Source organism: Chrysochloris asiatica, unplaced genomic scaffold, assembly GCF_000296735.1.
Source record: "Chrysochloris asiatica unplaced genomic scaffold, ChrAsi1.0 scaffold00018, whole genome shotgun sequence".
In the NCBI taxonomy this organism is placed as follows: domain Eukaryota; kingdom Metazoa; phylum Chordata; class Mammalia; order Afrosoricida; family Chrysochloridae; genus Chrysochloris; species Chrysochloris asiatica.
Window position 1 is genome coordinate 24,529,358 of NW_006408536.1, and position 11,645 is coordinate 24,541,002.

Genomic DNA, 11,645 nt, shown 5'->3' on the forward strand with positions numbered 1-11,645 from the left:
ATCAAGCACCTTGAACCCAGAATTCTACATGAAGCAGCACACAGTTCCTTCCAGACTATAAACCAGTGGCACACTTACACAAATGGTTTCATGCCCTGGACTCGAACGACTGGGTTGTCTAGTGTAGAAAATTGGGTCATGCCACTGAAATCACTTGGGATTTTTGTAAAGTAATTTTTATGATAGACATAGTTTAGTTGACCAACATTTTCACTCATAAAAATGACAGGAAACAGTACTCTGATCTGTGTTTAAATATTTCTCTACTTTTCTTAATATTGTCTAACAGTATAGGTCTTTGAACCTAAGAGAGTTGAAGGAAAGAAGGATAAAAAGAGGTTGCAGGAACAGCAAAGCAATACAGTAACATGAAAAATCAAGATTCTTGGTAAGTTCTGAGGACAGCACACACTTTGGAGAATCTCATAACCAGGGATTTGAAAACATCCTAACATAGGGAAGCAGAATGCCAAATATGAGCCCATTATCCCATTGATGAACAAGTATGTGTGTGTGTATGTACACATGGACACCATATAATACAATATCTATATGCTATATTGGAGTCCTGATGTGGTGCTGTAAGATCAACACTGGAATGTCAGTTTGAACTGCAAGGTCAGCAGTTGAAATCCATCAGCAGCTCCTCAGAAACCCTATACAGGGTCGCTGTGAGTCAGAACTGACTCGACAGCAATAAACAACAATAACATATGATATGTAATAACTTAATATGTGTATGTATATGTATATATGCACAGAATTATGTGTAATACACATGGTTTCTAAGTATACATTAATAATGATTATTTCTTGGTAGTAGGAATTCAATACATATATACTGTTGTTAAGTATCATGCTGTTGAGTCAGTTTTGACTCATCAGCAACCCTGCATAGAGTTTCCGAGGAGCTACTGGTGAGCTTGAATTGCCGACCTTTTGGTTCAGACTTTGAAGTGTAGCGCATTAACCCGCAGGGCCACACAAACACACGCTCTCTCTCTCTCTCTCTCTCTCTATATATATATTTGTTGTTGTTGTTGTTTTTAATTTAACTTTGCCCTCTATACCATCTGCATGCACTGTTTGTGTTTTGGTTTGGTCTTTACAAAGCACATACATTATTTCATTATTATAAAAAGCAACAAATCTATTTTATTTTGTGAATAAAATTCTTGGTTGCATCAACCTTGGCAAGCCCACACAGAGAACTGCAATATAATCTCCGTCTACTGAAATGAAGAGCTCTGGATTGTGTACCACGCACTCTTCTAACGTCTCCCATACTTGCCATAGATCTGTAAGGTCAATACTATGATGGTACCTATTATGTGCATAATATAGAAAAATTCATCAAACGGATGTATTTCTGCCCCTCTGAAGGTGTTGGAACAACAGACCTCACTGAACCCAACAAGAGAGGCATTCTAGCAGGGAGGCCCAGCGGTGGATGGTCCTGGGAGATCCAGGACCCGGGCAGGAGCTTACCTGGAGTTACTGAGCGAACCACCACCGGCTTTTCACTCCCAGCCACAAAACCGAATCCCAACACGGGGTCCCTCCTCATCTCCACCTTCCGAGGAGCAGGAGGGATGATTTGGCAGTTCTCTAAGCGAGGGTCATCAAATGGGATTGCCTGTGTCATGTGGCTGTGGATAAAACACAAGAGAGAAACAAGGCATAAATGGATGTATCAGCTGGTACTCTGGTATTCTCAGTCTCTCTCATGTCTGTCTTCTGTCTGGTGGAAAGGGGGCGATGGGGAGAAGCCCACCATGTCATTGTTTCATGCCCTCCTTGTAGAACTTTAGACCCACTCCTGCATTCCACCTTTAGGCAGGAGGTCCCTGCTCCCTGGACTGTCTGGCTGCCAGTTAGCTGCATGGATCATCCTCTCCTCTTCCGTCTTTACTCAAATCTGACCTTAAAGAAGGCATTCCTGACCACACACTTGAAAACTGAAACCTGCTACCACATACCCTTGGTTTTCTTTGCTGTTTTCTACATTTTTTTTTTTCCTATAGGTGTTCAATCATCTGCTAGAATGCTGTGTTGTTAAGTGCCGTTAAGTCAGTTCCGACTCATAGTGACCCTGTCTGGGTTTCCGAAGAGCGGCTGGGGAGTTTGAAATGTTGATCTTGTGATTTGTAGTCCCATGCTGATCCGATCCTAAAGTGTCACATCAATAGAATATACTTTTGTTTAAGGTTTACTCTTACCCTATCTTTCTCCACACTAGAATGTAAGCTTCCTGACAGCAAGGAATTTTGTATCATTTACTGATTTATCTCAGGTGCCTAGAATAGCCTCTGGCACATAGTGGTAGTTATGATGGTGGCTGTGTACTGTGGCATTGGTTCTGACTCACAGTGACCTTGTATAGGGATTCCTAGGCTGTAAATCTTTATGGGAGCAGAAAGCCTCATCTTTCTCTTGCAGAGCGGCTGGTGGATTGGAACGGCTGACCTTGTGGTTAGCAGTCCAGCTTGGAAACCACTACGCTACCACTGGCACACAGTAGATTCTCAATAAAGAATTAAGTTAATAAGTAGAGAAGAAGATATTTCTCTGGGGGCAACTCAAATTGTAACTGATCTGCTGAAAGACTCTCTGAGGGGTATATGCATTTAAGAAGTAACAATGCCTGCAGTCTCCAGGGAAATTCGAGTGGTGGCAAGTTGTCCTGGTATTGAATATATTCCCCTTCCTAAAGGTGTTGAGAATTTAGCTCTTGGTATTTGTTTTCTAGGGAGTCCCTGGGTGATCCAAATGTTTAATGTGCTTGGCTGCTAACTGAAAGGTTGGAGGTTTGAGTGCACTCAGAGGAAACTCGGAAAAAAAGGACTGACCATCTACTTGCAAAAAATCAAGCATTGACAACCCTAGGGAGCTCGGTTCTACTTTGGCACACATGGGGTCACCATGTTGGAAGTCACTCCATGTGGACTGGGTTTTTGCAGAGGCGTTATAGGGGTCGTTGAGTCGGAATGAGCTCGAATGCACTTAACAACATTTATTTTCTGGAAACATTTCCAAATGATTCCAGTGGATTTTTCCATCCACACCTAAACTGCAGAGGTTGTCATCCGCAAGGACCCACAGTTGTAACTTGTATGAAAAACTAAACCAATTCATAGGAATCAACTCATAGTGACCACATAGAGGATTTCCACCAGAGCAGAAAGGTTCATCTTTCTCCATGACCTTGCGGTTATCAGTCCAGTGCTTATGCTCAAAATGCTTTCCCAAACATCTCTTTTGATCCATAAAACAACTTTGAGAGTGAGAGAACAGATTAGGTATCCTTATCTGCACTTTCCAAATAGGATAACTGAGTTGAAAACAGTAGCTTGGTGTCATTCAGGGCCTGAGACTGGTGTCCCAGCTCGGGGGACTCTGATGAAGTCTTCCCCATGCACAGTACCCAAGGCAACCCACTTTGCACAAGAGTGTCTAGTTTGAACCCTAGAAATACCCTTAAAGCCATGTAAACCAAGATGATTTCAATGACAATGGGCTTAATGCCTTGTTTCTTTTCCTCTCCCTAATCTTCTTCAAAAAGTCAAAGAAGCTGCTATTCTGTCTGCCATCTGGACCACATATTGTTTAAACGTAATAAAGGAAGGTGGAGAAGGAGACGTCCTGTTGTACTCTATGTAATTATTATGAGATAAGGAAAACCAGTGACAACCTTCCAGAATTCGTCCTTTAGGCAGAGATCCCTGAGTAGGAAAAGAACATTTCAAATCCCTTTATTGCAGAAAGGGAATGGCTATTTGATGTAGCACCTCGTGGTCCAGGATAGCCAGGGAAAGAGGAAAAGGTCTCTAAAACGTTGCATGCTAGGTGCCAATGTTCTTCTTTGTTCCTGGAGGGGAGTTTTACCTAAAACCCCCACTTGTGTTTTGTTTTGACAAATGATTATTGTTGCTATTAAGTGCCCTCAAGTTGGTTCCAACTTATAGCAACGCTGTATAGGGTTTCAGAGGAGCGGCTGGTGGGATTGAACGCTAACCCTTTGGTAAGCATTCTAGTCCTTATCCTACAGTGCCAACAGGAGTCCTAGGAAAGGACAAAAAATTAGGCCAAGGTCACATTCTTCTCAGGTGTAAGCCAGGTGCAATTCACACCTGGCCTTCTGAGTGTAGTGTGTAGGACCTGCTCTACAATATGCAAAAAGTAAACAGCGACTATGTGTTCAGACAGATTAAGAATTTCAAGATGGGAACCACTGAGCAAGGGGCCCTTCTGGGCACGGGGTCCTGGGCAGTCACCATGAATTGGGGTGGCTGTGAGTCAAGAGTTGACTCACTAATAAGTGAAAACATTAAAAACCTCTTTAGCTTGATTAGAATCCTGGTGTGGTATTTATTGTAGGATAGGCACTGGACTTCCAACTTCAAGATCCATCAGCCACCCCTAGAAAACCCGACACAGGGTCACTGTGAGTTGGAATCAACTCGACGGCACTTAACAACAACAACAACAACAGTTTGATTATCCTCGTTCCACTACATGAGAATGCTGACTTTTAAAATTCATCCATTCATTCAATACCTACATTATTAATATTAATACCTGACATTTATTAAACACAAATTCTGTGCTAAGTTTTGTTCTAAATGCTTTCCACAGATAAGTTCATTTAAATTTCTAAAACAAATCCATAATGCGTTCATTTATTCAACAAGTTATTCTTGAACGCCCACAAGGTTCTCAATTCTGGGCATAAAGTAGTAAAGAAATCAGACAAAAGAAAGCATTCATTGTGTTGGGAGCCACAGAATAAACTCATCATTCAGTGAAACTGATCCTATAGCAAGTCATTATCAGCATTAAGGAAACAAAATAAAGCAGGAGAGTTTCAGGGCAGGTGTGCTACAATGTTTTATCAGGGATCTGGAAAGGTCTACAGCAGGAGCATTCAGGCAAGTGCAAAGGCCCTGAGGCATGATATGCCTGGGAGAGCTCCCCTGAGGAAGAACACTGAGACTGTTGTGAGGGGCTGCAGGCAGTGAGGAGGGTGATCAAAAAGAGTGAGGGCAGCAGGACCCTCAGGGCCTTGGAAGGACTTTGGCTTTTGTTTTGAGTGAAACAGGGAACCATGGGAGGTTTTCAAGGGAGAAGTGATGTGTCCTGAGAACAGACTGGATGGGCCCGGGTGGAAGCAGGGAGGTCCATTCAGGAGTTATGACAGCAAGGTTGACAAAAATCCATGTGGCTTGGGATCCAGATGAGCGTGGTGAAGGTGGTCAGGAATTGCTGATCTTTAAATGTATTTGGAGGTCACTCTGATAGAGGATGGCTGGGAATTCTGCTTTCTTCTTCCTGCACCCACTGCAGGCTTCCAGTGAGGATGGAGCCACTGAATTAAAGTCCTATGGCCTGGTATTTCCAAACTGTAGGAACCACCTTCTCTTCAAGGAGGTAACACTCTGGTTTGCACAGGGATAAATATGAGGGGATTCAAAAAATATTCATGTAAAAATTGAAAGGAAAGTTAATGTAATTTGCCTATGAACTTTAAAAAAATGTTGTTATTGTGAATTGAGTGATAAGGGAGAACATCGGTTTTACACTCACTGTTTCACTGCAATGATTCCTTCCATACATCATCATTCAACAGTATTTGTTGTTTTCTTTATTTTTTTTTTGCATGTACACAAAAACACTCAGGAATATATATAATCATTTAAACAACCAAAGGGCATATTCTGCAAGTCTGCCTCCTGGCCGCCAGCACACAGCCTTTCTCTTTCCCTGAGTCTAGAGTCCTCAGCTGCTCTATCTCTCCATGTCCTCATCTCTGCCTCCATCTCTGGTGTCAGCGCGTCTCTGGATAGGGTTCTGCATTCTATTTGTGCTCTTCTCCCTTGTAGTCTTAGGGTCCTCTGTTCTTGAACGTAAGATTAACTGCTCTCCTTTAATGTTATAATACTTACACCTTTACAGTTGTGACAATCACAATGAGTCATGGTAACAATTATTCACTATTGAACCATAGAGTCTTATCCCCATCTCCTTTCATCGGGACACGTCTAGACAAGATGAAAACTATTCATTGGGGATTCTACCTTCCCGGCATACTCTGAAACTAAACTCCTTCTTGAAAATTTATAAGCCAGTCACTTCGTTCCCCCCATTTTAGGTAGCCAATGTTTAAGTTGCCCATCTTTATCAACCCTGTGTACAGAACTTTTGAAGCTCCCTTGGAAAGTGACCGGGGCATAGAGTGAACAAGAGGACTCAAAACCTAGTGTGGAGTGGGACCTTGGAGCAACATCACCCTAATTCAAATCTCAGCCCTCACACTTCTTACGGACGTAACCCGCCAAAATGACTCTCTGATTCGGTGCCACAGTTTCCTCATCTGGAACATGGCAATCCATAACAACTGGACCAACCTCAGAGGATGGTGGTGAAGAGTGAGGGAGGGAATAAATGGAAAACACTTGACACATAGCAAGCACTCAAAACACATTAGCTGTTATTTTTATCCCTAGGAGATAAACGAATAGGAAGACGTGTTTCAGATGTGATGAACCCATTCAATCTTAAAATATGGACATAAAATCAGAAACATTTCAACTACCTGCAGCCCAACTCTCTCGGTGAAATACCTCACAAATCTCAGGTGAGCTCATAGATTCAATGACAAAGTCAATACAAATACTTGTATACACTGATGCATACAAGGCAATGTTGTACCAGAACACCAAAAAACGAAAGGAAGAATAAAATCTAAGCTGGCAAGGGACTGAATCGCTGTAAGTTTTCTGCAGCTATGTTTCCTGGGAGTTCCTGGACTTGGCTGCTAACTAAAAGGTCAATGGTTCAAATCCCCCAGCTGATCCATGGGATAAAGATTGTGGCAGTTTGCTTCCTTTAAGATGACAATCTTGGAAACCAACTCTACAGAGAAGTTCTACTCTGCCCTGCAGAGTTGTAATGGGTCAGAACCAACAGCAATGCAGTTTTGGGTTTTGATTGGTGCAGTTACGAGCGGGGAAGTTGGCAGTTCAAATTCACTCAGGGGCACCTTGGAAGAAAGGCTTGGCAACCTGCTTCTGAGAGTTGAAAGCCCTGTGGAGTGCAGTTTGATTCTAACTCATATGAGGGCACCATGAGCCAAATTGAGTTGTCAATGGCAAAGGCTTTTGTTTTTTAAGCGACCATTGCATATAGGGCAGGGGAGTGAGGTTGGATTCACTGAAAATCATTGGTGTTGTTGTTGTTGTTAAGTGCCATCAAGTCCACTCTAGGGGGCAGAAAATGGGAATTTGGGAAGACTTCAAATTTCAGGTGCCTTTGTGATGAGTCTGGAGAAGTGAGTAAGTTGATTACTAGGTAGAAAAGGAAGGGAAGGACATTCAGATCCAATGAAACAGTAAGCAAATTATATAGACAATTGTTGTTCAACAACAGCCACATATTCATGGAATGATCCAATACACTAAAATCTATTGCTTGATCAGGATCCAGTATTGAATGGGTTGCGGCAGTAAATATTCTGAAATTCTCCCTCTACATTTTAGAGGATGAAAATGGAATATCTTCAAAAATAAAGTGGATAGAGTCCTTAAAAATTAAATTGAATGCACAAATGTGGACATGCGCTCTATTTATGAATCACAGTAAGATTCATTTGGAGGGTTACAGTTCAAAGGACCAATAGGGCTTAAATAGAATCCAGACTGATCTATTTTTCTAGTCATGCTTTCAGCTTTTAAAAAATTAGATGCAACCAATCAAGGATCTATTCGGGCTTGTGTAAATTAACGTTTAAAATAGGTTCAATTAATTCATGATCAAATTTATCCTTCAAAGAGTCAGTTCTATTTGTCAATACCACTACTATAAACGGTTTCAACAATTACTCTTTTATCAACAGCCAGTTCATCCACCATCCAGGGAGATTTTTGTCATCGTTAACGTTTGCAAAGCATATTGACTATGCTTTCTGAATCTAACTGTGGGATCTCAAATGACGAGATGTTTGTCAGTCTCCCTAGAGCAACAAAATCCCTACAGCTAGGCTGGTTATCAATTACGCTAATTGAGTTCAGTTCAATGTGTTGAAGAGATGATTTTTATGTTAATGACACTCTGTCAGAGGCAGTTGATTGCAATGCTGAGTAGCCCTCAACCCCACCTCACACCTTCAACCTCTGATGTACAATATGCCTCAGGAATGCTCAACCGTAGATTAAGATGAATTGGTGATTAAAAAGACAAAGACAGGCAGTATAGACACAATAAATGTTCAGAATTATATGCTCTTTTTGATAACGCTCAGTATAAATTGTGTGGTAGGGATGTGAGTTACAGTGACCTGTTATCTGTGCGAATTCATGGGAATTGAATTCTAGGAGTGGCCGCAGAACACTTCAAACATCACCATCAAAATCTATTGCTGGAGAATACATTGCTACAACCCCATTGGAAAATCACCTGCAAGGATCTTCAGACCATGTCAATGACCCTTCTGTGGCACTTGGTGGGTGGTCCTGTGATTTCAAGGGTTCACTTCCAAATAGAAGCTAGAGGAGCTGGTGAACAGTCAACTTGGTGGGGTGGACTGGGAGGAAACCAGAAGATTTTGTTTTGTAGATCCCATTCAAGCAAGAAAGATCGATTTCAGTACAGAGAAGGTAAGCCATCAAAAGACAAGTACATTCCAAACTTACAGATGCAAATCACAAGGGTCTTGAAATAAACTGGGTTATAATCACAATTTTTTTTTAATGGAAAAAGAATAGAAAATGGAACTATCAAAGCACGTAACAGGCAGCAGGTAGTGAGATTAAGTACTATCTCATGACGTTTCATTTGTGTGTGAGGGAGAGACAGAACACAATAAACAAAGTGTTCTTACTGTTGTTGTTAAGTCCGTAGAGTTGGTTCTGACCCATGGCGACCCTATATAGGTTTTCTGAGAAGCAGTTGGTGACCTTGAACTGGCGACCTTGTGGTTCAAACCAACTTTACAATCCAGCGCCTTAGCCCACAGCACGACACCAGGACTCCTCCAACTCATAGAGACCCTGTACAGGCCTTCTGAGGAGCAGCTGCTGAACGCAGTGGCAAACAAATATAAAGGCGGTGCAGTAAGAGAAACTAGCCACTCCCAGATGTATAGGGGTTAGGGGGCTGGCACAGCTTTAGGAACCTGCCCATACCAAAAACTGCCTCGCAGGCAAATGGTTGTAAAGCAGCCAAGATTAACTCCAGACCCTACCTGGGATGCGCACAGACCTCCTAAGGCACCGCCAGGCTTGACCACATTGCTCCTGGGAAGGGCAAAGGCAGTAGAATAGAAGTTCTTGAGTGCTGCCTGAGAAGGGAGAAGGAAATCTCCAAGAACATCCAAGTGCCCAGAGCAACCTCAAATGGGTATAGCGAAACGTCTTTAATTATTGGGTCTCATGTCAGGAGGACTAGGATATCAGAGAAAATAAGTGTTCTCTGACCTATCTATGGGGCTCAGCCTACCCAAACAGTTTTTGAAATAAGCTAGGCTTGTCTATACAGAGTCCATTTGTCTCCTGGTGTCTCTCTCCCCAAGATCAAGGATGTCCAGCATCCTTTTTCTCTCATTCAACATTTTTTAAAAAGAATTGAGTACGCTGTATGTGAGAGCACTCTTCTACAGGCTAGGTAGATGTGGTGAAGTTTAGAATAAGTTCCTGTTCTCATGAGTTTTCGATTTTCTACCAAATGTACTCTTCAGTCTCCCCATTTTCTCCATTTCTGCATTTCTCTTTCTAAGCTGCCCTCTTCTTTACATTCATTTACTCCAAGGAACAGGCCCCAAGTCTTAGAAGTAACAGGCTTACTGGACTGAGTTACTCCCAGATGTGTAGGATTGATGATCTCTGTCTTTTTTAAGGTTGGATAAAAGATGAGGCTTTCTGCTCCCATAAGGATTTACAGCCTTGGAAACCCTGTTCAGGGTCGCTATGGGTCAGAACTGACTCGACGGCACTTAACAACAACAAAACAAATTAGTAGGATTTTTCCAGAGTCTAAAAGTATCTCCTCAAAAATTTCTCATCAATTCCAAAAGCAAAAATTGTAACTGGTGTGGCATCATAGGATAAGCACTGGACTACAAGGTCAGCAGTTCAAATCCACTAGCTGCTCTCGGCAACCCTAAACAGGCCTCTGTGAATCAGAACGGACTCTACAGAACACAACAACAACAGTCTAGAGTGGAGAATCCAGATATTGTCTTAGCCAAGTGATCAAAACTAACGGCACCATAAAGGAGCAAACAAAACCCACATGCCTCCTGATGAGATGCCCTGAGAAGGGGACAGCATCTCTTCCATGGGCTTCTCGTCAAATACGGAGAGCCTGAATTTAATCACGTGGGAACAGCAGACAAGCTCAAATCGAGGACCATCCTATAAAATAACTGGTCTGCAATCATGCACACGTCAATGCTGTGAAAGATACTGAAGGGTTAACTGCTCCAGACCAAAGGGATGATGTGACAGCTAGATGCAATTGGAATTCTGGCTGCTGTCCTAGAAAGATACACATATTCTTAAAAAATAGTATTCTATGAACTGACAGTGTGGGAATATGATAAAAGTACTGGATCAGTGTTAACTTTTGTGAATCTGATAAATGTGCTGTGACATGGTGAACATGGATACAGTTTCGAAGATTAAACCATCCTTGCATTCCTGTATAAACCCCAATTGGTCTTGGTAGGTGATTCTCTTAATATGTGGTTTGATTTTATTCAGTGATATTTTATTTAGGATTTTGGGGGCCAGGGATTTGTGTCATTGATAAGAATGCTGTTTATTGGTCCCGTGGTGAGGATTTTTGTTTTCTTTACATTGAGATGCAACCCGTACCGAAGGCTGGGGTCTTTGCTCTTCTTCAGTAAGTATTTTAAGTACTTTTCACTTTTAGTAAGCAAGGTTATATCATCTGCATATCACAGATTGTTGATATGATTGTTCCTTCAATCCTGATGCCACGTTTTTCTTCATATGATCCAGCTTCTTGGATTATTTGCTCAGCATACAGACAGACAGAATAAGTATGGTGAACTTTTCCTAGTTTTAAACCATTCGGTGTTCCCTTGTTCTGTTTGAACAACGTCCTCTTGGTCTATGTACAGGTTCCTCATGAGCACAATTAAGTGTTCTGGAATAGTCACACTTTGCAATGTTGTCCATAGATTGTCAGGATCCACACAATTGAAAGCCTTTGTGTAGTCAAGAAAAAATAGCTGTATCAATGGAGAAAAGATTAAAGTTGTCAAACACTTCATTTTGCTCAGATTAACCATCACCACTCATGGAAACAGCAGTCAAGAAATCAAACGACGTATAGCATTAGACAACTATGCTGCACAAGACCACTTTAAAGTGTTGAAGAGCAAAGATGTCAGTTTGAGGACTAAGGTGTGCCTGACCCAAGCCATGGTATTTTCAGTTACCTCATATGCATGCGAAAGCTGGACAAGGTAGACTGTAGAAGAATTGGTATATTTGAGTTATGGTGTTAGAGGCATATAGTAAAAGTACCATGGACTAGCCACCCAAAGGATGAAATATCTAGGAATAAATGTAACCAGAGACACAAAAGACTTATACTAAGAAAACTACAAAACACTACTACAAGAA

General features: G+C 41.7%; 1 protein-coding gene across 1 annotated transcript in view; it reads right to left on the bottom strand.

The window, feature by feature from the left end:
• The window catches only part of FRMPD4 (FERM and PDZ domain containing 4), a 726,948-nt gene that overhangs the window by 129,977 nt on the left and 585,326 nt on the right, over window positions 1-11,645 (bottom strand). The window contains exon 3 of the mRNA XM_006835632.1: window positions 1,489-1,649. Coding sequence (XP_006835695.1) covers window positions 1,489-1,649 — 161 coding nt within the window. The remainder of the gene's footprint in view (window positions 1-1,488; window positions 1,650-11,645) is intronic.